Source organism: Hyalella azteca, unplaced genomic scaffold (genome assembly GCF_000764305.2).
Source record: "Hyalella azteca isolate HAZT.00-mixed unplaced genomic scaffold, Hazt_2.0.2 contig5320, whole genome shotgun sequence".
NCBI lineage: Eukaryota > Metazoa > Arthropoda > Malacostraca > Amphipoda > Hyalellidae > Hyalella > Hyalella azteca.
The window spans coordinates 19,836-45,451 of record NW_025935514.1 but is presented as its reverse complement, the minus strand read 5'-3'; the positions used below and the strand labels follow the sequence as shown (position 1 = coordinate 45,451).

Sequence of the window (25,616 nt, the reverse complement as noted above, 5' to 3'; positions counted from 1 at the left end):
CTTAATGTTCTCAATTGTAATATGAAGTATAAAGACACGAACACCACACGAGATAACATCGATACAGAATCAACCGATTCTACGCTAGTTTATAAAGCTCAAACACTAGTTCAACTCCTGTCGAGTCTTCCTAAAGCCAAACAACATCAAAATACTCTTAACTTGACTTTCTCATTCGATTAAACGATATCCAGCGATCTCGACAACAAACGATTTACACTCAATACTCATCTCTAATAACAATGACTGGTTTATTTAGGTTCTACATCGAACCAAAAAGGAACCACGTTCTCCCAAATGGTACATCAACGGTTCTCACTGTCTAGGACGCTCTTTGTAATTCAATTGATTTAACAGTTGATAGTGGTTGGAAATATACGACTGTAATGACAGATCTGGCTGAACATAAAATAAAATATAACGCAAGTTTACGACCCAATAAGATCAGATTGGTAAATGAATAAAATAAAAAAATTTTTGTCAACCCGTTGGGTGCAGTGACTATAATGCAAGCGGACACGTTGAAAAATTTCACCAAGGTCGGAATAGGGAGATATACATCAATGGTCAGATATTCTTACAAGCACACAGTTTGCAATAAAAACAGACATTATCAAGAATATAAAAACATCAATAAAGGCGAGACATAACAATTGAAGTGCACAATGGTGACTGGAAGAAATCGATGCTCAGAAACATTTTCACTTGAAAAGAATGTTTGTAGATCGCAGGGCTGAACCATCAACATAAAAATCAAAGGAAAATTAAAAAAAAGTACAAAGTAGATGTCGCTTTTTATGCAAGAAATTCCTTTTTAGAATACGAGTCTTAAGGCAAAAAAAAAACAAACAAACACTAATTTGAATTGAGAGATTCACAGAAATGAAATTAATAATTCAGATAATTCAGAAAAGCACAAACCTATTTCATGGAGCAATTCAATGAAACCTTAATTGAACTATGTAATTTTGATACACAACTGGGCAGGAGCTGCGTCACCCTTTCCTTATGCACAAAAAGGTTATTATATAAAAAAAACCTATAACACTCCAAGCTTGTTCCAAGACTCTGCCACTAGCATTTCAATAATAAATCGACCATAATATTCTGACAATTTATTGCTAAACCTTTTAAAAACGAACAGCAATAACGTGAATATCTATAAAATCACTGGGAAAATTAACTAAAATACACAAAGACCTTAACGCTACTAAACTCTAGGACTAGCGCTACACAGTAAGTAATTAGAGCCCTTCTCTGAGCCTCAATAACGAATACCTAATTATCATGGAGAGGTGGCATGTAGTATGAATTTTACTAAGAAATGCAAACAAATGCAAAAAATACTTTAAATAAATGCAGGCTAAAATAAATTTTAAAAATACGTTGCAGCAGAGATTAATTCATGAGCTGGCGAAGAACGCGATGTCATAATATAAGCAACTGTCAATGCGTGTACAGTGATAGTGTCGATACACGCACCTCCTGAAAAATATTAAATTAACACTGGTACGTGGTTCTGGCCCCAGGGCACGCCGCGGTGCAATGAATATTCCAGCTAATAAAGATAAAAGAGCTTATCGGGAAAAATGCAACGGTATCTTAAAAATTTTATTTCTTCAAACCTAAATTATGCTCAAACTTTTTCGTTCACTTTATATAATCCATAATTCTTGGCCTTTAGCAAAGGCATATATTTTCCATTAAAATCCGTTTCCTCGGATAGAGCGCCACCATAAATAATCAACAATCCGTAACAATGAAACTTCGTTCTGTAACAATATCAGCCAAATGACATATTATTGTCCACGACGAGTTTGGAACGTGTCCAATTGATCCACGCGCTCCACTGGACATGTCAGAGCAGCAGCAACAGCACACGCGAGGCCGCAAGACTGGACACACTAGCCGCAGTTTCCTCTAATTTTAAAGCCTAATTTACTAGCCCAAAAACTGCGTTAGCTCACCAGGCTTTTAAATAAGACCAGAGGAAGTGGCACATCCTGCTTCTGGTTTACGCTGATAGGGACTCGGACGACCCCAAAACAAGGGGCGGTAATCACAATGCGCTCCTGCAAACTGAACTCGGTCGTTCAAGTTTATCTTGATCACCTTTACTCAAGCCGCTCCAGGCTAGCGGCCTCTATAGATAAAGGTACCTATCTATAGCCTGCACTGGTGCGTCTAAAAGTAATGAAAACCATTTATACGCGAACAAACTTTGACACTTTTAACATCGTGCATTTCTATAGGGTTCATTAGGAACTGAGTGCGACGAGAATAGAGTGAAAGTGCTCAACAATTATGTTGGGTATATTTATAATAGTCCTTGAACAACAACAACCGAAGAATTAATTCAACCGATACAGTTCGCTTGAGCGTCAATTTTCCCATAGACCATTCGTGTTTTGACGGCTCACATTATAGTACCCAAGGAAATAATACTTCAAAGAAATGGCATTACTCTTTCGTGTACGGTACACTCGATTGAACGAGTAGCATTAGAAAGCTGGTTATGAGACGAAGTTATTAAATTGATTCGGCTACAAATTTAGTATGCAGATACGGTTATGAAACGTGGAGGGAAGTTCAATCGGATGCTCCTGGAGCTAAATTAAAATACCCGTTTCAATTCAATGTATTTTTAAACCAAAATTAACCATTTTCCCAAATTTACACTAAATTTAACCCATCTTCTTCACTCTTTGGCTTTAAAGAAAACTACTCTTTAGTTCCAGCCACTGGGGGCCAAATGTAACAAGCTACAGACACTACGAATATACTCACTCGACTGCTCACTACGTTGCCTATACGCGGGGGACTGCGTGAGAAGTGCGCTCGGGAAATAATACGTATACCGTATTTTCTGTGCAGGCATGCACTAGCTGTAAGACATAACGTTCTATGAAGAGAGGTGCGTAGAGTTCCTGTAAGTGAATAAATATTAAATGACACATAGTGATTTACGTTTCTGTAAATTTATGACTGAAACGAGAAAAACTCCCTGAAACTGCAAAGATTGAGACTCGTCGTAGAACTGAGAGGAAAATTGCTCATAAGTTCTTGTAAATGAGCGTGCACTAGCTCAAGTGGATTAAAATCAACTATATCCTCAGCGTATTAAAAACGAACATAAACTGCACCAATCCAGCGTCAAACTTGTGCGCATAGCTACGAAATTGATTAATCTATTTTTCAAATCGACAAAATATAATATTATGTTTGAACCGATCAATTCAGCAGATCCGTGCCCGAGGCATTTAATTAACGAATTTCAAGGGGCAAATAAAAATCACTAATCCTGAAGAAATTATTAGCACATCTACATTTTAAAATCATCATTACTTCACAAACACAGTGGATTCAGAAACAAAATACGCCAGGAAACCCGTATGAACCTTTAAATGATTATCTTTGGATGCGCAATTCGAGTCGCAGTTCCTGAAATTTGCAAGTCAGTCTCAAGTGTCGTGCTGATCAATGCCAAAAACGTTCGTTGATTCTAGGGTCGCCTCTTCATCTTAAACTCAGCAGCAGGAGGCAAGTAAAAATTTATAATTAAAAATGGCCAGGCTTCATACTAATATACTATTTAGACCAGCATATTTTTCATTGCCAACAGAGGGCGAAAACTACGCAAAAATATACACATAAATGGCAATTTAGGCTGAGATGTATTCGTAAAATTAGTACGTTCAACTAACAAGGATAGGAGTGTCAATGAGTGATCAGCCATCATTGAACGTTACGTAACAACATACGACAATCGTTATATATTCTCTAATGACTGCAAACCTCAACATGAAACGATGCGAGCTTGATCACTTCCAACATTTCATCTCCTCACTTTAATAACATAACTTATGATAAGCAACAGATTCTTAAAATTAAGAAACGAATTTTAAAGCAGAGAGACCAAAAGGAACATATATTTTAAAATATCGACAGAGTACACGAAGAAAGACTACACATGCATCTTCATAAAGAAGAAAAGTAGCAGGTAAGAAAGACTGTCGTAGATATCATTTAAGATGATTTCGTCGTAGGTCGTTGAGCAAGACTTCCCTGCGCTCTCTGACAGGTAAAAAGCCATTTGATTATCCTAGCATTTTTCTCAATGATGGAAGGCTCCCCGGGCCTGATGATGGCGGGTTGCGGCTGTCCTTCGTCGTCTGAGCTACAACGATGCGGTATTGAATCTTCAGACGATTTTTCGTCAAAATATTCCGTCGGGGAGGCTTCTTGAGGCTTCATGATTTCCGCGAAAGTGTCTTCATCCATACCCATGCTTTCAAAAAATTCTTCCAAATCCTCTCCGCTTAAACTAGGCAGGGGGCTACCATCCACCTCGTCCTTCCCTCCAAAAACGCACCTTTCGTGAGTGATATCCGATTTGGACCGAAGGATCGGGCGACGCCGCATTTCATCGCTTCCTCCTGCAACAGAAACGTCACTGTCCGATGATCGGCGTCCATTTCCTTCGGCAGAAGGCGCCAAGACTCCGTCTGCTTTTTTAATTTCAGCACCTGATGTCGGCCGTAATCTAGGAGGGATTTGGGGAGGTGAAATTCGGACTGTCGGCCTTTTTGGGACTTCGGGAGGTTCCTTTGGAAGCTTTGGTAAGGGTCTGATTACATCACGAAACTTTCTGGGAGGAACTGGAGGGGGTTGAGCAGGAACATTGGATTTAAACTTCGTATTTAAAATGGCTTCTTTATTTATTGAGATGGCACTGGGGCATGACGGTCTTCTTTTGTCCGGCAAAGCGCCATCCACGTCCGATTCACTGTCCACAGTCGACACGGATGTTCGCCATAAGTCGGGCAAGGATTTGTGGACAGTGACTTTAGCGGGCTCGGCCCTGAATGTGCCTGTGCCACAAGTGACTTCGGTCTTTGTTAAAGGACTTACTTTATCGGTAAAAAGCGATTCTTGGCAAAGTTTCTCCTTGGATCCCACGTCCAAAAGTTTCCTGAGTTTCATTTGAATATCTTCGCCCCCTGTTACCCCTCGGTCTGCAGGACCATGGGAAAGGGATCGTCGAAGGTCACCACCCCGCAAAAACGGGTCACTGATGGGTTGCGTTTTAGCTCGCGGTCGAGGAGCCCCACGTTGTATTCGTACCGGCGCTGCCGAGAAGCTCTTATTGGTATGTTCCGCTAGAGCGGAGGGCGTGAGAGTTGCTATGGTTTTTGGAGGTGACACAGCTTTGGCCTCTTCAGGGGCCGGTAACCGACGAAGAGGATCTGGCGAGAGCCGCGTCGCATGGAGCGTATGTGCGGACGCATGGAGGAAGATGTTTGGATTAGAAGAAATGTGGAAACGGTCAGGCCTTGCAGGACGCTGGGATGACCCAAGTACCTGGTCACTCTTGACGTACTGTGATTTGCTCTCCTGGAGGAGCTGCACGGCGCTTTTGCCGGAGCTGCCGCCTCCTCCTGTTCCTCCAGGCCCCCACCAGGAGTGGCCTCCGAGCATTAGTGACATTCTTGCGAGCCTGAAAAGCACCGAACCCAGAACGTCAATTCATTTTCAATTGAAAACATGAATTCGTATGATATGGAGATACAACAGAGAGGAATGATGAGCATACAAAAATTGGATCCAACAATTTCATTAATAATACCACACCTTTGCAGATAATTCAATTTGGTAGATTCTACTTCGTATAATGAGGGCTGACAGTTGTCATTCGTGATTCATACAGTGACTGGAGAAAACCTCGGCAATAATGTGCAGTAGAAAATTGCACAGAAAAATAGCAACATTGATGTAGGCGAAATGTCGACTTAAAAACGCCATAATATTAGAGGCAACTTGAAAGAACTATAAGAAAGGAAAAGTATTGTACGAATAATGAACAACACATTTTTGACAGCCAATCGGAATATATATGTTTAATTGTTTGTAAATGTAAACAATTGAAAAAAAAACAACTAAGAATTTCTGTCGAGCAAAAACTTCACAAATGTTTGTTTGGAAATAAGCTTGTAATCCAACTGACCTGCGTTCACTTGAGCTTTGATGAGACCAACCCTCATAGTGAGGGGAAGTGAAGAGAGAAGAGGGATTGCAAGGGAGTGGCGACTTAGCAAATATGTGGTGACGTGGACGATAATTCAATTCAATGTAATAATTTGAAAATTTAAAATTTAATAATTTCAAAAACCTCTTTTGACCCGGTCATTATGGGGTCGCTAAATTAAGTCGACAAGAACCAATCCAGGAGTAAAGTCATTCGGCGCAACGTGAGCTTTACAAACCACATGTCAGGAATTGGCACGTCAAGTACTGCCTCGGACTCACGATACTCCACGTTTGCTATAACAATTATTGGGGAAAAAACGGTTGGTACAAAGACGCGGGAAAGAAAGAGTAACGCGTTAACGATGGGGATTAAAGAGACTGATGGGATTCGTGCTAAGAATAGCCCAGGTGGATACACACGTCAGCCCCTGAGAGGAGGTGGCTGACAGTGCGAGGGAAGAAGGGGCAAAAAGGGGAGGCGTTGCGGTCGAGGGTTGCGATGTTTGTTGGGGTGAGGGGATCCTGGAGTGATGTTATCCTCCTCATTATCAGGGGAGACGAGTCTGCACAGAAACAAATAGAAAATTAGTGAAATAGCTGCATGGTAGCAAACAAACATATTAATGTTGTGTCTGCAACGCGGCAAAGAAAGAAACAAATAAATGCTGCAAAGGAGACAATTTTATTCATGCACATGTTCCGCAGCAATACAACTTTTACCAGCAGCACGCGCGTCAGAAGAACAGCAGATGTTGGGGGCAGAAATAGCGAAGCTGCAGAGGGGGAGTGCAAAGAAGAAATGGAAGCCAAGTGAAAGAGAAGGAAAGAATTTACGACTGACATGAGGAGAAGATCAAAGAGAAGAGAACGAGAATAGGAGTAGGGTAGGGGCAGGTATAACCGTGCAGAATCGGGCGAGACCATCAAGGCGCCGTCGGGCAGCTTGCAAGCGCGTATATAATGCGACAAGGAGGTCGCGCTTGCGTAACTCCTGATGTTTACGCTGCCCCTATGCGCCTAGCAACGCCTGCGCACTACGCTGATTGCCATGAGCAAAATATGCAATTCGTCAATAAATCGAAACAAAGACCGAGTCGGATTTTTTTCATTTGATTGAAAAATGTGATCCATTAACCATGAAATCAGAGGGTGAGGGGGGTTAAGCTCCTGCTACGGCTGTTTGTCAGGCCTGCTCGTGGTTTAGACCTCCCACCGGTGGGGGAGGAGTGGGCTGGACTGGGAGGATAAAGGTAGAGATAGAGGAAGGGGAGACAGGAAGGAGTTACGACACAGCCAGACGGTGAAAAAAATTTGCAGAATTTGCGGCCGAAGCGGCGGCATCTCGTGGCGCCTCGAGCAGCTGCGACGCTGCAGTTCCTTCACCCGACGAGGTCCAGACGACGGGTCGGTAGGAATAACATTAACTGGTAACAACGTCTGGTCAGGTAGCAATAGCTTTAGGATCGGTGATTCGTGTGTCATGCCGTTCAGGTAAGAATAGCATTAACAGGTAGAAACTTCTGGGGCACACGGGTACAGAAGACATTTTGACTCTTTCATGCTGTGCGGATCAGGAAGGAATAGCATCAGAAGGAAGCGGCTCCGGCGGCATGTATGCCAGGTAGCATTAACATTAGGATGAATGGGAAGCTTGTATTATACGTGCGGGTCAGACTGGAATATCATAATACGCGTATATGAAATACGAATTTGTTTGCAATCTATCCAAATCGTACGCCGAGTAGCGGCAAGGTAACTTAAGGATCGCTTCGCCAAGGGAATCCATGTTGCCAGAAGAGCCGCCGTGCCCTAGCACCTCGATGTTATGAAGGTCTTGGTGCCCTCATGACCTCGACCGGTCAAGCTCGGTTGTGCACTGTGCGCAGCTGTGATAGCTCGTATAGAAGACTGAGTCATACAGGTCAAGATGTCGCTAAGGCTTTAATGTTTGGTTTGAGAAGGTTTTGTTTGCTCATCGTCCCGTTTCTGTCAAACAATCGCAAGGCACCTAAAGAATTTAATATCGCAAAGAAGCTTATGTTTCCTCATCGGCTCGTTTCTGTAAGTAACAAATCGGCAGACAGAAACGTCTATGACTGATTCTCATCGTTTAAGCGTATTTGAGAGAAAACACCGTCAGAACGTATCTGATCGAACCGCATTGCTCAAAAGCAAACGAGAGACCTCCATCGAATACAATTTTCTGGGTAAACACCATCGAATGAACGGTTTAGGTCGCCAGATTCTACGATGCACAATATTGCAGCAGAAGCCGCTGTTATCGAGGTTGAGGCAGTTTTGGTTGTCATCCTGCAAAATGTCGCCGCAAAAATACATTCAACCATATCAACATAGGAATGATCGCTCATGTTCAAGCAGAAGTTTTCGATAAACTGAGAATAGGAATTTTTCAGCAGGATTCGTTTTCCCGTATAACTCGAAAGGTTGCGTATATTGATGCCGATTTGTGTCAGTAACACTGTTATTTGTAGGCGTGGAAAGTTGACTAAGGCACCACGCGAGCTGTTGTAGCGCTATAAGCAAGTCGGTAACATTTATTAAGTGTTAGGTTCACCGAGAAACGCGTCAGTAGGCACACAATGCATGGTAATGTATATCTTTGCGTGGCGTCAGCCTCTAAACCTCAATTTGGTCACAAGCCTCAAATGCTCGACATGTTATTCAATGGAAGGGAGCATTGTCTCGAATGAACAAATATCAGAAAATATAAACCGTTGCGGTTTTGAGGTTTAGAACCTCACCTGACGTGAGAAAGAAAATGTAGCTAGACGACAGTGATAAATTGAGCTTGCAAAGAGCATGATGATTAGGAGAAAGAGAGAGAGTGACGATCTGGGCAAATAGAGCGTGTTGAGATGGGCAGGCAACGTGTGATGAATTAGGTAGACGACGAGTGTGATATTAAGAGCGCCGAGTTCAGGTGGAGAGTTGGCAGGCGCATCGATCCAATCCTAGCCTTTAATAATAAACGCAACTGGAGCACCAGCCTCGGGTGAACATGCCTGACCCAGAGCTCGTGCCCACGTCGCGCCTGCGGGGTCGAACGGGCAGGCATGTCAGCATCACCCCAGCGATCCTGGGACGCGTGATGGGCATATATGTGCGCACAGCTCAGCGAGTGAACTGCACTGCTGCGGAGTTTGGCGAGATCGATGCGAAAAATTCTCACCGACTTCACCGGTTCCGTTCTCAAAGAAAAATTTTCATCGGTTCAAGATTTCATAACAAGCATAATAGTCTGTTGAAAACGTGTCAAGGAGAAATAATTTTCCGAACTTGAAATTTTGTTAGTAGATTAAGGGGATAAAACTTGAAAATAAATTAAAAGCGTGTAAGATTTCATGGGTGAACGTTTCACTCGTCACTTTACAAGGTAATAATGAATCAACCCTAAGCCGTGAATTTTCAATACTCATACCAGTGCAACACGAAAAATCAATCGTTCTCTCATTTCACTTGGTGGAACTTACACAAACAATTTTGCCTCAGCCATTTTTCAGTAATGGGCGTTGTTTTTGTTTTTTCAAACAAATGTCTAGTGCGAGTCATAATGTGTCGCTTGTAGAAGGAGATGGCAGTGATGACCTGTATTAATATACATAAAATATAAGGACGGTATTAATCTTCGACTTCAAGAAGGCATTTGCAGTAACAAAGAAAATTAATGAAGTTAATCTAATCACTTATTGATAAGAGGAGTAAATAACTAAATAATATTTATATAAACAATAATAATTCATATTTATCGATTAACTTTACCTTTCTTTTAACTAATATGGTTAATGCTAGGAGACATTTACTTGAATAAGACTCGTTATCTTCACAGCTTCTATTTGTTGGAGGCAAAATGATTATTTTTTATCAAAGAAATTTTAAATATAAACTTACTAACAAAATGCTAAATAGAAGTTAAACTTATGAGGAGACTCCATAAAAGGTAACGCTCCTTACAATAAAATACGATTCGATTGTGGGTACCCGGCATTCAATTAATTTATTTTTACCATATACGATCACAGATTCGGTTCACTGACCACGATTTGTCTTAACTGTAAACAAGTTGTACATTTAAAAAAATATAACTCAGTACCCACTACAGTGAGTGACAGAGAGCGCATTTTCTCGTCGACGAAAACTTGAGGTCACGGACGGACGGACAGACGGACATGGCGAGCACAATAGTGCATTTTTTCCATAAATGAGAAAATGCACTAAAAAGAAGACACGATAGCTTTTTTATTTCAGATGACATTTCAAGACATTTTTGCATGGAATATCATTTAAATCAGAAAGCATAGTCGACAGCTTCAGCTAATGTCTTACATAAACCTGCTTATAAATTTAATGCAAGTAGCCAGTATAGCTGCTAACAAAACATATATTCTACTCGGATTACCCTTTCATGCAAAATAAACTGAATCACTTCAATTTAAGTTAGTCACTTCAAATCGCACGTGGAACGATTCCATCAAACTTCAGTGTCAGCAGAACTGCTCACAAAGCGCAGCAAAAATATCAAACTTCCGGAACAAAGTCCACAAGAAGCCAAAGTCTATTCGCTGTGAATAAAAGATGTTTTGCTGAGATCTGTGGTAGCGCAATATGACGAGTTTCAAGTTATTGCTGGCAACAAAAATGAGACGTTCACAACAGAATACATCACTCGGACTGCCAGAATCTCACTTTACAATAGAATACATCATCTGGTCAGAGCAGCTTCTCGCTTTTCAGGAGCGATCACTTGGTCAGGTTAGCACCTCACTTTACAACAGGATGTATTCCGTTGTCTGGTTACAATAAGATACATCAAGCGGTATGCCAGCGTCTCAATTCACAACATTAGCGTCAATCTTTCTAGAAGGTATAGATCTTCCTTAAAAACGATACATCACTCGGTCTAGCAGAAGTCTCGCTCCACGCAATGATACAGTCTGATCAGGTCTTTCTTCACAATAGGATACTTCACCTCATCCGATATGCATCTCACGTTACCCAAAATTGTGAGGTCGATCCGGATTCTAGTAGCGAGTTGCATCGATTTGGATCTCACGATTTCGTCCTAGTTTGTAAGGCGTCAACCGCATGGACTGGGTTGGGCAAATGGGAGCCACGTGACTTCCACGCCATCAGCTAGGCGGGTAAAGGAAGACCATCATTACGAAGACACTTTCACCGTTGCCGACATCCACCGAAATTCATGTCAACCAGGTGCTGGCTGCTCACTGCACAGCTCGTTATCTCAAGTACCTATTGAGTGAGAATTTTAGGGACGAGTTTATTTCATAATTTTTACAAGAATCACCGGTGCCCATATTTTTTCAATACAAGTAAATAAATTTTCCAAGAGCAAATGAAAAGCGTCACTTGATTTTTTTCGTTCAACTGTGAATGAATTTGTTTCATCATCTCAACATTTTATGAAGCAGAACCACAAGACATTTTTTGAATTGTTCATATTAAAAGTAATCAATAATTCCATTTTATTTTTGTATCATTGTTATTGCATACTTCACATTGAGCAGTGAGCACGGTAAGTTGGCTGAGAAAGTACGCAAGTTGATTGTTTTCAGGAGCGGATAGAACACAAGAGAATATATTTCGCAGATAAATGCTTTGTTCTTAGTAATAATAAATCAGGCTAAGATTAAGAGAACAACAACTCAAATTTATAATTTGTGAAGCAGTAACGTCAATAATATGCGTTTAAAAATTACTTCATGATGACAAGTGACAACACTTCTAAAGAATACAGTGACAGTGATGTCACACATGTACAATGAATTTCAAATTTTATTTTCAAATATTAAAAAAATTTATTTTAATTTTTTTAATGTTTAGAAAAATTTCTAATTTTCAAAATTACTTATGTCATTTGATTCGTGCATTGTCTCCAACTATACGCAAGTGTGCAAAATTTCAGATAGATTGGACAGGTAGAAGTGTGTTAAATAGGTACCGATTAAAAGATTTGTAGCAGACAAAATTATTTTTTTATTTTTTATATTAAAGATTTTTTTTTAATTTAAAAAATTACTTATTCTCTCGATTGATTCATGCATTGTCTCCAACTTTAAGCAAGTGTGCAAAATTTCAGATCGATTGGAGAGGTATAAGTGTGTTAAATATCGATTATAAGATTTGTAGCAGACAAACAAACAAACAAGAAGAAGCGAAGTTGAAGAGAAGTTTTGTATAATAATGAGTTATATAGAGACGCTAGCCACTGCGTCTTTCGATTATAGTTGAAACAGTGTTATTGGAACTTTTTCGAAGATATAATACATGTTTTTCCATTGCGATAATGATCAAAACAAAATTCCAACTCTATGCTGGTGCACTTTTTTTTATATTTCTCGCGAAGCTTCCTTGACAGATGGCACATAAAACGCGAGACAGGAAACTTGTAACGCGCTACCGCTCGCCAGGTGTACAGAATACCAACACCAGCTGTACGTGGGTCTGGTTACAACCAAAGAAAAATGTCCGTCGCTTGTTGAAGATGAATACCCATAACAGGATCTGTAAATTAACACGACTAAGTAACTTATGGTATAAGGAGCAACTTATGGTAACTTGTATTACCCTCCACGCCTCATTCGGCGCGCCGTGAAAATATAACGCTATTTCCCCTTGAGGTAATTGTTTCCCTCATCTTGAGGGCTTTAGCAAGAGAAAAAACACTGCAGATACGACGGGAAATATTGAGGCCCGCACAAAGAAGATCAGGGACCTGTATAAAAAAATGTGGCCTTCCTCGTCTGACGTCACTCAGACATTCCGAATCTTCAAAAAATATTCGAATGAATGCGATAATTAAAAAGAAGAATTCTTAACTTTAATTGGCCCGCCCGAAGCTTGTGCAAAATATTGACGCATATAGTAAGAATGTCCACCCAGTCTGATGATGGAGGCGAGATCGAGGCCCTCTTATACGGTGCACTTCAGAAGACGAGAGGCCTTGGTACGCTGAACGGTAAAAAGCGAGAGGCCCTCGAGCGGTGCACGGGATAAGAAGAGAGGCCCTCGAGCGGTGCACGGGATAAGAAGAGAGGCCCTCGAGCGGTGCACGGGAAAAGGAGAGAGACCCTCGCGCGCTACAGGACTAAAGAAGAGAGGCCCTCGCGCGCTGCAGGGCTAATAAGAGAGGCCCTCATTGCGCGCTGCAGGGCAAAAGAAGAGAGGCCCTTGGGCGCTGCAGGGCAAAAGAAGAGAGGCCCTCGCGCGCTGCAGGGCAAAAGAAGAGAGGCCCTCGCGCGCTGCAGGGCAAAAGAAGAGAGGCCCTCGCGCGCTACAGGGCTAAAGAAGAGAGGCCCTCGCGCGCTGCAGGGCTAATAAGAGAGGCCCTCATTGCGCGCTGCAGGGCAAAAGAAGAGAGGCCCTCGCGCGGTGCACGGGATAAGAAGAGAGGCCACGGCATAAGAATTGAGAGGCCCTCGCACGCTGCATATCAAAAGACAGGAGGCCCTCACATACATTACCGTGCACGGCAAAAGGCGAGAGGCCTAGTCGGGGTAAACAGCATGAGACTCTTGCATGATGCACGGCAAGAACTGAATGAGGCTCAATGAAAGAAGAACAGCCACAGAGAAGGCTTTTCATGTTCAGTGACATTTCATTTTTATCAAGTACTACCTATTGCAAATTACACGTCGAATAACAGTTGCAGTAGGACCGAAGTTTGTCACAAACCTAGTTTAGACCAGACTTCGTTGTGAAATTATCTGTTTGGCACGAGCGCAATATGAAAAATGCACTACATATTCTATTGCAAGTACGATCAATAGGCAGTTTTAAAAGACACTTAGGGTTCCATTAGCGACTTGGCTCATTTCGCGGGCAATTGGGTTACGAAGTTCCAACTAGACATCTGGCAATGGAAATTAAAATTTAAAATATAATAATAGTTTTGCGTACGCGCGGATTTGCATCAGTGACAACAGCGCTAAGTCCTGAATAACGTGTGTTATTAAAATTGTATACATTACTACACATTGCAGTAATACAATCCATTTTTCATTCATCGTACGAGAAGACGTAACACGCGCCACACCGCATGCACGGCCACGATTGCCCTCAGGCCCGACTGTCTCACAAGCAAGAAAAAAAATTACAAGTCTTAAAAATATCATGGCATAAAATGGCGAGGGATGCCAAAGACTCAAAGAATTCCAGCCTCTAAAAAAATGATCCGAAAAAAATGTGGTGGGTATATGAATATTTTGAAGTATTTATCTAAAGTATGATGATAACGTAATGTTGCATGAACTTGCATCATGCACGTGTAGGAATAAATTTTTATTAATACAAATTGATTTGCGATGAAAAGACTGAAAAATTATTTGCGACTTGATGGGGAAAAAATATTTATTAGATGCAGCAAAAGAGAGGCTTCCTTTTATACTTACTTACATACTATTTATAATTGTTAAAAAACATTTCTCTAGAACAAAATTGAGTGATAAGCATAAGCATTCATGACGGAGCCACGAAGAATGACAGATATATAGGCAACTCACGGCCATGAGTGCTATTCTTGTTCATATTCAAGACAAGGTCTTCATATGAGGCTTCAGTCTCCACATGCTGCATAAGAACAGCTCCTCGCTCTCCCACGCAGGCTGACATTACACACGTATATACTTACGGCAATATTGCAGCAGAATTAATGCCGGCCAGCCATATTTAACGCATTATACGCTGTGTTTTTTTTCACACAAAATCATCCTAACAGCACTGCGTCAGCAACACAGCCAGCGTTTGCTAGCGTTTGGTTGTAATTGTAATCAACGTAGAAATAAAAAAAGCGACCAGCTAGAATAAGGATTTTTCCGTAAGGATTTATACAGACGGATTTCACGGAGCGAGATTTGGACAATGCATACAAAAAAATGCAAATTGATATTCATCTGAGACTCCTTTGACGAAAGAGGCAAAACTCTTAAAATGTGATGCGTCATTTCAGAAAATTTCGCGTCTGTTTCCTATAAATTAAAAACTAATCTAGTCGAATTCATAAATAATCAAACCAACACCACGGCCAAATATAACGAAGTCGAATCACTTGAATACAATCATTAACTATGAGTAACTTTATCAAGCTACTTTTAAAGTAGATAGATGAACAAGACCGACTCAATGCTGCTGTAGCCGTAGCAACGTGTGAATGTAGCAAGCGTCTGCCAGGCAGCTGGTCTGCCTCGCCACGTGCTGCATGTGCAGTATAACATTATTTACAGTACCTGCATAATTATCTTCTGTATCTTCATCATCTGATTATTGGCTTCTATATTATTCGGCTACAAATGTACTAGTGCGCATATAAAGGATTCTACAGTACCTGCATAATTATCTCCTGTGTCTTCATCATTTGATTACTAGCTTCAATATTATTCGGTTACAAAAGTACTGTAGCGCATAAAAAGGATTCCAACAAAATATAGTTAACGAATAAATACGGAAAGTTCAACGCCCGTTTCTCGAAAAGCCAACCAGCATTTGATTGCTCAAATTATACGTTTGATTCAGCAGGTTCTTCAAGTTGTTTACTTCAACGCACTCCGCCTTCTTGCTTAATCGATCTGCGGGTTAAAGGCTGCACCGTTTAATGTTTTCGCCATTATTAGCCGACTGTAAATTGCTGACACGCAATAGAAGTCATAACGAGGATCGCGCAACCCAAGTTCATTCAAATACAAAAGCCATGAATTTTGATAAGAAATTCACATTTAAATGGAATAATTTTGGAAACTAAAACAGCGCTGCAAGTCGACTTAGGTTCTAAATTGGAGGCCACCGGCGTTGAGTTCCCTCTCGACGGCCACAAGGGCAGGCGAGTCGTGACAACAACACAAGACACGTGCGGCACTATCAGCACTACTCGGGTGAAAAGGTCTCATGCAGCACGGTCCTGGTCTCGACACTCATGGTCTCAGCACGGGGCGGTCTTGGTCTCGACACTCATGGTCTCAGTACGGGGCGGTCTTGGTCTCGCCACTCATGGTCTCAGCACGGCACGGTTTTGGTCTCGACACTCGTGGTCTCAGCACGGCACGGTCTTGGTCTCGCCACTCATGGTCTCAGCACAGTACGGTCTTGGTCTCGACGCTCATGGTCTCAGTACGGGGCGGTCTTGGTCTCTACACTCATGGTCTCAGCACGGCACGGTCTTGGTCTCGACATTCATGGTCTCAGCGCGGCACGGTTTTGGTCTCGACATTCATGGTCTCAGTACGGTGCGGTCTTGGTCTCGACACTATCATAGTCTCCTCATAATGCTGTCTCGATCTCAACACTCAAAATCTCAGCACGACACTCTTGATCTCGACACCATCGTATCTCAGCCAGCACGGCACGGTCTTGGTCTCGACACTCATGGTCTCAGCACGGCACGGTTTTGGTCTCGACACTCATGGTCTCAGCACGGCACGGTCTTGGTCTCGACATTCATGGTCTCAGCGCGGCACGGTCTTGGTCTCGACACTCATGGCCTCAGCACGGCACGGTCTTGGTCTCGCCACTCATGGCCTCAGCACGGCACGGTCTTGGTCTCGACGCTCATGGTCTCAGTACGGGGCGGTCTTGGTCTCTACACTCATGGTCTCAGCACGGCACGGTCGTGGTCTGAACACTCGTGGTCTAAGCATAGCACGGTATTTGTCTTAACACTCGTGGTCTTAGCACGGCACAGTCTTGGTCTCGACACTATCACAGTCTTATCATGGTAACTACTGTTTTGGTCTCGACACTATCCAGTCTTATCATTGTACTGTCTTGGTCTCGACACTCATAGTCTCATCACGGCACGGTCTTAGTTTCGACCCTGCCATAGTCTCATCATGTGACTGTCTTGGTCTTGACACTCACGGTCTTAGCACGGCACGGTCTTGGTCTCGACACTCATAGTCTCAGCACGACCCAGTCCGGGATTCGACACTATCATGGTCTCCTCATAGTGCTGTCTCGGTCTCAACACTCATAATCTCAGCACGACATTGTCTTGATCTCGACACAATCGTAGTCTCAGCACGGCACGGTCTTGGTCTCGAAACTGTCATGGTCTCAGTCGGGCTCTGCCTCCGTCTCAACATGACCCATTTCAGTATAGCAGGGCAGTGTCGAAACCAGCCCGAACACAACATAACACCACACAGCACCACGCATTTCTGAGCAGCAGCAGCAGCAGCAGCAGCAGGGAGATCACGTTTTCTCATATGAGTGTTAACTCGAGAGAAAAATTAATTTCAGTTTAATCATGCCGTCGCAATTTCACAACGCACAATATTGTTGTATTGGGGTCATCCGTACAGGCTAGGAATCACTCACAGCCCTATCAAGCACGTGTCATGACGGCGCTTGTAGCCAATGTGTGGCGTGCGAGCAACCTAAGTACAGTGCATAAGGTATAACATATAAAGGTAAAGTGCATAAGGTATAAAATAAAGAGCATGAGGTATAAGCAGCGAGATATTGAGCAGTGTAGGTGAAGGCAGTACCCGCATCACTGAGGTGAGTATGTGCCATGGCAGCGTGATGCAAACTCGGCAATGTGAGAAAAATGTCGTACGAACGTTGACTTCACTAGTGCAGCTACACTGACTTCACAGTACGCCACCATACGACTGGTGCAGCTACACTGGCTTCACAGTACCCGAAAAAGAGGGTGAGGTTGTGAGCAGTACCCAGTAAGAGAATTGCAGCTCAGTGTCTGTAACCCATCGGCTCAGACACTTGAAATAAGTGTCTGCTTAGACCCTTAGAGGCACAAGGGACAATTTAGGGAGCGTCTAAGCTGCGCCGCGCACGGATTGTTTAGTCTCACAGTTGGACATCTTGAAAATAAGTCCCAAGAACTTTACTTTGCGTCCACATGTGCCCTTTTCCCAAAAAAGTGTTCGTGCAAGCAGCACTCTTTCGAAGCACAACAAGGCTGTGGTTACAGGCCAATTCAATGCAAACAACGTTCTGTATTGATCACTTGAAGGAGTGGTATTAATAGAAGTGTTGGTCAACTCTCGAATGCCAAAATTAAATTGGTCAACTATCAATTGTTGGTCAACTCTCGAATGCCAAAGTAAAAATGCAGTAAGAATGTCATCTTTAATTAAACACCTACATCAATGATCACACCAGTTTGATGAAATGGTTTAGGAAGCCCACGAAAATGATTCGCAATGGTATTTCTTCTACACTCGGAATCTAGGCAGTAAACAACGGCATTTGCCCTGCTGCTAGTGTCCGACTCGGCCTAATACAAACAATGGCCGCGGCACAACTGGTGTCGAACTAACAAAAGATTGGTACTGCAATACGGGGGTCTGAAGCGAAGCGCTTTTGTTTTCCCGACTGAAACGCAAGCACTCGAAAATCTTTTCTTTCATAGTTGGGTAACAGCAAAATCAGCAAGTCTCAGCAATCATTTATCATTTCTGAGAGTGATTTAATTTTAAAATTAGTACTTTAGAAATTCTCAAAGTATCGTTGTCATCTACACGGCAGAAAACAAGCGAGTAGCGCGCGTGGAAGCTCAGTGTATAGTACTTCTTTTATATATCCGCTAGGACTAGGTGATCAGGGTAATATAATAAAAATACATTTATTTTCCTTGCCTTTCAGTAACTTTAATTACAAATTGAATTTTAAAAGCGATGCGTGAATTTTTAATTAACTCGTATGAGAGAAAACTGTAACATAACAGAATTTCCCGCGCCGCTTCCCGCTAATGGCAGTGCCAACGATGAAAGGAATGAGGACAGCAGTAATTAAGGCAATCGTTTAAAAAAATTTATTTTAGCCAGGCAAGGTCTTTAGTTAAAACTTTAATGAAAGGTGCAGATCAAACACAATTCTACTGATAGAAATGCTAACATGTGTTACCGCTGGAAAAACAAGAATTGAATGCTATATCTATTCTTAGATTTTAACAATGTAACATTCCCGGCTACGAAGTAAAAAAAAAACTTCTCTGAAACGGTTTCAATTTCTTATAATAAATCCATCATAAAAATTCACAATTTCAGTCCTTTTGATTAAAACTATCTGTTAACTTCGGATGGTTTTTGATGAGCTTTGATGAACAATTAACAATACAATAAAATGAACAAACAATAAAACTTTTTGATGAACAATAAAAAGCACATAATTTCTCGCACCCCTTAACATGGATGCGGAAACGATCACGAGACAATGAGTTGTAAGACTGCAATATTCGTTGTGGGAGGCCCCATAATTGTGAGGGGTTATAACCCATGCCACTTGGGGACCACATCCAATCGATTGTTCCTGCCACATGCACGCTAAAAACTCGAGTCGCGCTAACAGCCTTCAATTGGCAGGCAGCAACCTAGCTTTCAGGTACACACCACTGACACTTGAATGCTTCAGCGCTCTCATACTCCAATACTTCACTACTTGAATACTTTTAAATGAACATTTCAAGTTCAACATATATCAACCTCAATCACGAGCATATAACAAAAAATTGTTCGTCATGTAACTCGTAGGAACGCAGTGACCGCATGGAACTGCGATGACATCATGGTTTTCGCAAAAAATATACATAAAGCACAGAGCTAGGCTCAACTGCGACCAGCAAGCAAACATCTCTTCATAAGGAAGAAACCTTCTTGAAGTCCATACTTAAATGGACGTTGTGTTGGCCCTGCTGCGTGTCCATATCCAGAACAAAGCAGTAAACCAGTTCGATTTTTTCTCTCAATGGGAGACCGCGAGGAGGCGCGCTGTGGTTTGACCACAAAAGCCGGCCGGATATGTTGCTGGTTTGAAACAAGAGTATTTAAGGCAGTAATGTTAATGTGTTAATAAAATATGCATATTTTTGTTTCTAATGATCCCATAAAGGATGACACTCACTAATAATCTGAAAGCTTGTGCTGGTTACTAATAGAAACATCACAGTCGAGACCAAGGGGCATATGATCGAGTCTCCTTCAATCAAAATGAGGAGAAGGAACGGTTGACGGGGTGAGGAACTGGAGGACACGACACGCCAACAAATGAGCCTCATCCAACAGAAGCACTGACAGTCGTGTGTGTCAAGTAATGCATTATAGAGTGAGTGCCGAATCATGCATTAGAGTGTGTGGCAAGTCATGCATTAGGGTGTGTGCCAAATCACGTATTAGAGTATGTGCCCATTTACAAATTGGCGTAAATGCCGTATCACACATTACTCTATGCTTCAGTGCATACCAATGGTTCTGAAAACTCTTCTCAAAAATTTGCTGATGGTGAATTTAATACAACAGCCTTAGAGTGAGAACCCGTAGGCCGTACGTGATACGGGCACGTATAAAGCGTACACGGAGGTGGGCAGTGGTGCAGGCTCTCCCATGTGACCGTAGAATATTCAGCCCTGACCGCTCAGCAGGATAAGTCCGAATAGGATTCGCGAGCCAACGTTTTATGTGCTCGTAGTCTCACATACCAAACGACTTAATATTTTTAACTAGTATATATAGAGAAAAAATTTTTACACAAAGACCCAAACCGTGATTATATTTTAGAAAATCCTTCGATCATTATTCGGCTAAATGGCACGAACATAATTTAAAAGATAAAGCCGTTTTCCAGTCACACTAACACATACTGGTAAGCAGCCACATGTATAGAATAAACTATTGCTTGGTATTTTATATCTACGATTTCTAGTGAACATATACATATATAGAGTAAACAGACTCGAACATTTTCATCAATGTTTCTCTTCATGTTTCTTCACGACAATCGCATTCCCAATTACTTAAAGCGGTGCTCAAATTCCAAACCTCAGTTATCTCAACAGCCGTGAAACAAAATTTCTTAGTCTTGCATTCCTTTCCACAATTTGGGTGCAAATCCCAGGTTTTCGCACGCGCAGAGTGAGCTGTAAGCAAAATTCTTTTTGAAAACAATCATAAAAAAGGTTTTCGACTGCGAATGAGATCTGGTGTAATCAGAATAAATGAGACTTTCTAGTTCAACTTGCTTGTGGGTAAGAAACAATACATTACACCGCATGACGGAACAAAGTGCTTTTTATGAAGCCTCTAAACCCACCACCACCAATACCACCACGGTAGCCAACAATTGTTCAACCAAGGCTGTAGGTCATTCAAAAGCCATATTGTGTGCGATGAATAAATGTCCTGTTTCATTACACACTCGTATATACCATCAGATAACATTAAAATCACTAGCAAATTGCATGTCAACTTTTTCCGCTCTAATAAATTTACAACGTGCACTCGAAATTTTCATTAATTAGTTGAAAAATTATCGTGTCATTAAGTGCTGCTGTAATCCAACAAAGGCTGTACTCCTCAAGGCTTTACATGTACACTTTGTACAGCCACCGAGACGTTGCAACCTCCAAGGCAGGACTCGTTAATGGCTGTACTCTTCCCCTAGGCTGTGAACTCATATACTGTACCGTACTCCAAGACTGTGCTCCACATCTGAAGTATATACCCCTACTCCCCCAAAGACTGTAATGCCACCAATGACGATCTCTCCCTCACCATGTACCCCCACAGGAGCAGCAGCACCGGCAGCGCAGCAGTACGGGCAGACGCACTATTGATCTCAGGGAAACGAGTGCCTCGGCTGCCGCTGCCCGGAGTAGCGGGCGTAGCGAGTCGCTTGATAGCGGCAACTATAGCCCGCATTGCCGCAGCGTTCGACCAGCGTAATCGTCAGTAACTGCACCGCAGTAGAGCGCTATGATCCAGTAATAGAGCGCAGGGTCTCAGGAACGTACTGAGTGACAGACTGTGTGATCGTACAACAAACAGTCTTCAGACAACACACAGATTTCAAGTATGTTCTGTATACGTCTCAAGACATCGAAAACGGTCATCGCAGCTCAGGTCACGCGCAGGGTCGCTCGTGCGCGACGGCGATGGATATGCGCGCGCTCGCTCAGCGCCAGCGTATTTCACTCTCGCGCGTGGTCGTGCTTCTGAACATGGCGCATACACGCGGTAAATGCGGCTTGTACTAGATGAAATGCGGCATATTTGCGCAAAAATACTGCTCATATGAGCTAAAATGCTGCGCTGTAAAGGCAGCTTGAAATGCTGCTCTCGTGCTATGAAGCTTTGTCCAGACGACAGTGGCAGACGTACTCAAGTTTAGTCCGATAAAAAATTTTGTACGTCTGCATTTTGATCGATCGGTCGAGGTAAATTTCAACTGTTCATGGAACAAATTCTTTAGGATTCTTCAATATTTCTACATTTGGTCAGCGATAGTCGGCTCAATTGTCGGCCTTGAAAGGTGGTTGGCAACAATATTTGCAATAAATTCGTTATTTAGAGTTTATATCTAGAGCAAGGTTGAATGCTAGTACTCATGTTGTGGCGCCTACAAGTGCAGGGATGCAAGTCAAAAGCCCAACGATGCCAGATTTGTTGGCTTAGATTGCCAGTACACAGCATTTGGGTCACCCACATACACAGAGCGTCCTACAGTGAACTATTCAAGCGAACAACCTATCCTTGCTGAGAATTACAGCCGCTGCGACGCACGCCAGATATCTAAGTCAGAAATCACAAGCGGCACAGGAGCTCCTGACGACTGGCCAACCATCCACCTCCCATAAACCGACCATGGCTTCTGGCGAGAATTGATTGCCGGCTCTCTATATATGCACCAGCACATCTCCGTCAACATGAGAATATAATGGCGCAGCTATGCAGACTCACGTTTCCTTCATTGCAGCTGATCAAACATGCGGGGCCTCGCAATGTTCACAATAAGATTTAATCAACATTTTCTGTCAGTTCTTTCTATTCAGTAACGAAACATGCGCGCCAGCTGCGAGCTATTATATGCAGCTGGCTTTCCGAATTAAATTTCAGCAGCTGCAATTTTTGTCAGAAAAGATTCCAATCCACATTTAAATTGAAAAGTTAATCAAATGCAATTAGGCTTGTCCCTGAAAAATAGATTTCCAGTCATGTTATTCGATTAATTTCTAACCAGTAAAATGAAATTTCTCGAAAATAAATGGGATGACACCAAAAATGTCGCTGCACATGGACGGAAACCGTTGAGGGCGACAAGAGCAAAAACTGGCTTTGTGATATCGGAGATAAAGATTAAACTTGAGGACGCTAACGACTTTTTCTTAGTCGGCGCACTCGAAGATGAACAACAGATAAGGAATTATTATCGTGAAGTTTAAGTAATATGATGACTTAATTAAAATGCGTGTCTCGGTAGCCACGCAAGCAATAATTTATACATACATAGATAGGTTTCGTTATCAAGGATGTAATACTATAATACTATATTGGCAAATAGTGATTAAAATTTTCATCACGCCAGCTGATTAGGCGGCAATTAGCCGTCGTCCATAAACTTTAAAGTGGTGATAAAGTGGTGTTAGTAACCACTTTAAGATAAAGGAAGTAATTAAGTCAGGCATGGATTACGGTTAGCGCAAAAATACCAACATATAAAAGCTGGTTTCAAATTCAAAGGCCAATTATGGCAAAAGAATTAAAAAATAATAATCAAATAGTGTCGAAACTAAATCTAGCACTATAGCAGCCCCCGAGCTTTGTGTTCTTAACAGTCCAAATATCGGTTCACCAATTCGGAATTCGGATTAGCCTATGTTTGGTAAAAGCCAAAGAGGTAATTGATGCATACAGGAGGAACGAGGGCAGAAGAAGTATATAGAAACTTGTCTCAATTCATCTGTCGCTGTTATTAAATGTCTATTTTTCTTGAAGGCTTCTGCTCATTATAATCGATTAGCAGTGTTCATTGTTATCGATTATCAAAACACTAATGAATTATTCACTTTCACATTTATATTTCTATTTAGAATAACAGATGAACAACAGAACGAACCCCCCATTTAATTAAAATGTTTGATTTACTTCTAAGTCCGGGTTTTTATGCGACGCCGATCGCCGAACTTGTGCACAATCTTCTTCAATTGTGTGTGAGCTAGAAAAAATTAAGCTCCGACGCGGTCTTCTGTAAGGTCTCAGTCCTCAGTAGTTTTGAACCCGAATAATTTGTCAGTTCTAGTAGGGAACCATCTGCTTAAATAGTATCGACCCAAGTATTCCTCCAGTAAATGCATTCCTATTGCATCAAAATAACTATATTAGATTGAAATCTGTTCATAGCACGCACTGGAAGACACTAATTCTAAGTACGAATAAAACAATGGACACACACTGCAAGGTTCTCACCTAATATGGAAGCATGGCAGATCAAGCAGGGCCACTGCAGGTCACGGGCAGGACGATCTATGTTTCTCTATGTTAAACGCAAGTAAAAAAACACGTTTTCCACACAACCTCCAACTTTTATTATCATACAGAATATTCACACAGATTAATAACTTGAAATTGAACGATCTGACTCAAGCTGTTAGCTGTAGGCCTTCACAGGTCGACAAATACTTGGCCACCGAGAAGTATTGAACCGAAACAACTCACACACCAACCAAAAGGGAGTAAAAAATATTTTCGTTGGATCACAAAATAAATGTAATTAAATATTTTTCACAGTAAAAACTTTATAACATCACTCCCAGTTACGAATTATACACGAGAAATCCATGGGAAAATTACTGAGCCTTCTTATGAACACCTGAAGGGCAAGTGAACTCCGATCGGGCAACGGCAGCACCACTCTTATCCACGTCCAAATGTGGACTGTCGGCCAACTGCTGGAATAGAACAAGGAACTGGAAATAAGCCAGCACTCCCGCCGCAACGGCTGACTGGCTGAACAAATTCAACTGATTGCTGCAATTATTAGTTAAATCAAATGATCTGTGAAGTATCGGTAACAATGATCACTCTAATTTATCCAGTCGAGCAAAAAATACGCACCTAGGTAAGAGATTCAATTAAAAATTATGGATGTTTATAAATCGGGGGATGCTAGATTAGCAAAATAATCAGTATAATATGATCACTGATTTAATTAATATTCAACCCCCTTTGTAGAGTAAATAAAAATTCAAGAGGATATAAATCAGTCATGTAAGATGCATTTATTAATTTAGCAGTGTGTTTTTATAACATAAGAGATGGCTAAATCAAAGCATCAATAACTCTTGATACGAATTTTTGTCATTGATTGCATTACATGGCATTTCGTCTTAGAAAAAGGTGTGTTGGCAGACTTAGCAAAAGAAACTGTAAGAGGAGTAGGTAGTTCTTTGGTAAATTACCATTTAAGTGGTAATAACTTAGCATTTCACAAGATAAAATTTTGTACAAATTATAACCTCACTTAAAAAACTGTATCGCCGAACACACAAAAAAGAGAATGGTACTCATTTTGGTTAAGACAAGTCATTGTGCGATGCCAAAAACATCGCTAAACGCTATATTTTAATTTGTTGACGTGCATTATATGCATCAATTCTTTAGTCTGTCTTGTAATTTGATAACAGAAAATATCATTGGATACTTAACTAATTTAATTAAAAGCACAGTTACTCGTTGTGTAAATAAGTCATTTGATATTGTAAGTGAATTAGTGTTATGGTACATTTTCATGCAGAATTTGTGGATAATATCATATATAATAATTATAAT

At 41.6% G+C, this 25,616-nt stretch overlaps 1 protein-coding gene across 1 annotated transcript; it reads right to left on the bottom strand.

Moving 5' to 3' along the window:
• Positions 1-25,045, bottom strand: LOC108674257. Its single transcript, XM_018162194.2, has 3 exons — positions 24,255-25,045; positions 6,005-6,590; positions 1-5,497 (listed from the first exon to the last, which is right to left on the bottom strand). The coding sequence occupies exon 3, from the start codon at positions 5,485-5,487 to the stop codon at positions 4,027-4,029; it is 1,461 nt and encodes a 486-aa protein (XP_018017683.1). The 5' UTR covers positions 5,488-5,497; positions 6,005-6,590; positions 24,255-25,045; the 3' UTR covers positions 1-4,026.
• Between the last annotated feature and the right edge of the window lie 571 nt (positions 25,046-25,616).

Bases quoted from the DNA above. Each gene is read 5' to 3' on its own strand.
- LOC108674257 (XM_018162194.2), bottom strand. From the start codon at position 5,487: ATGTCACTAATGCTCGGAGGCCACTCCTGGTGGGGGCCTGGAGGAACA.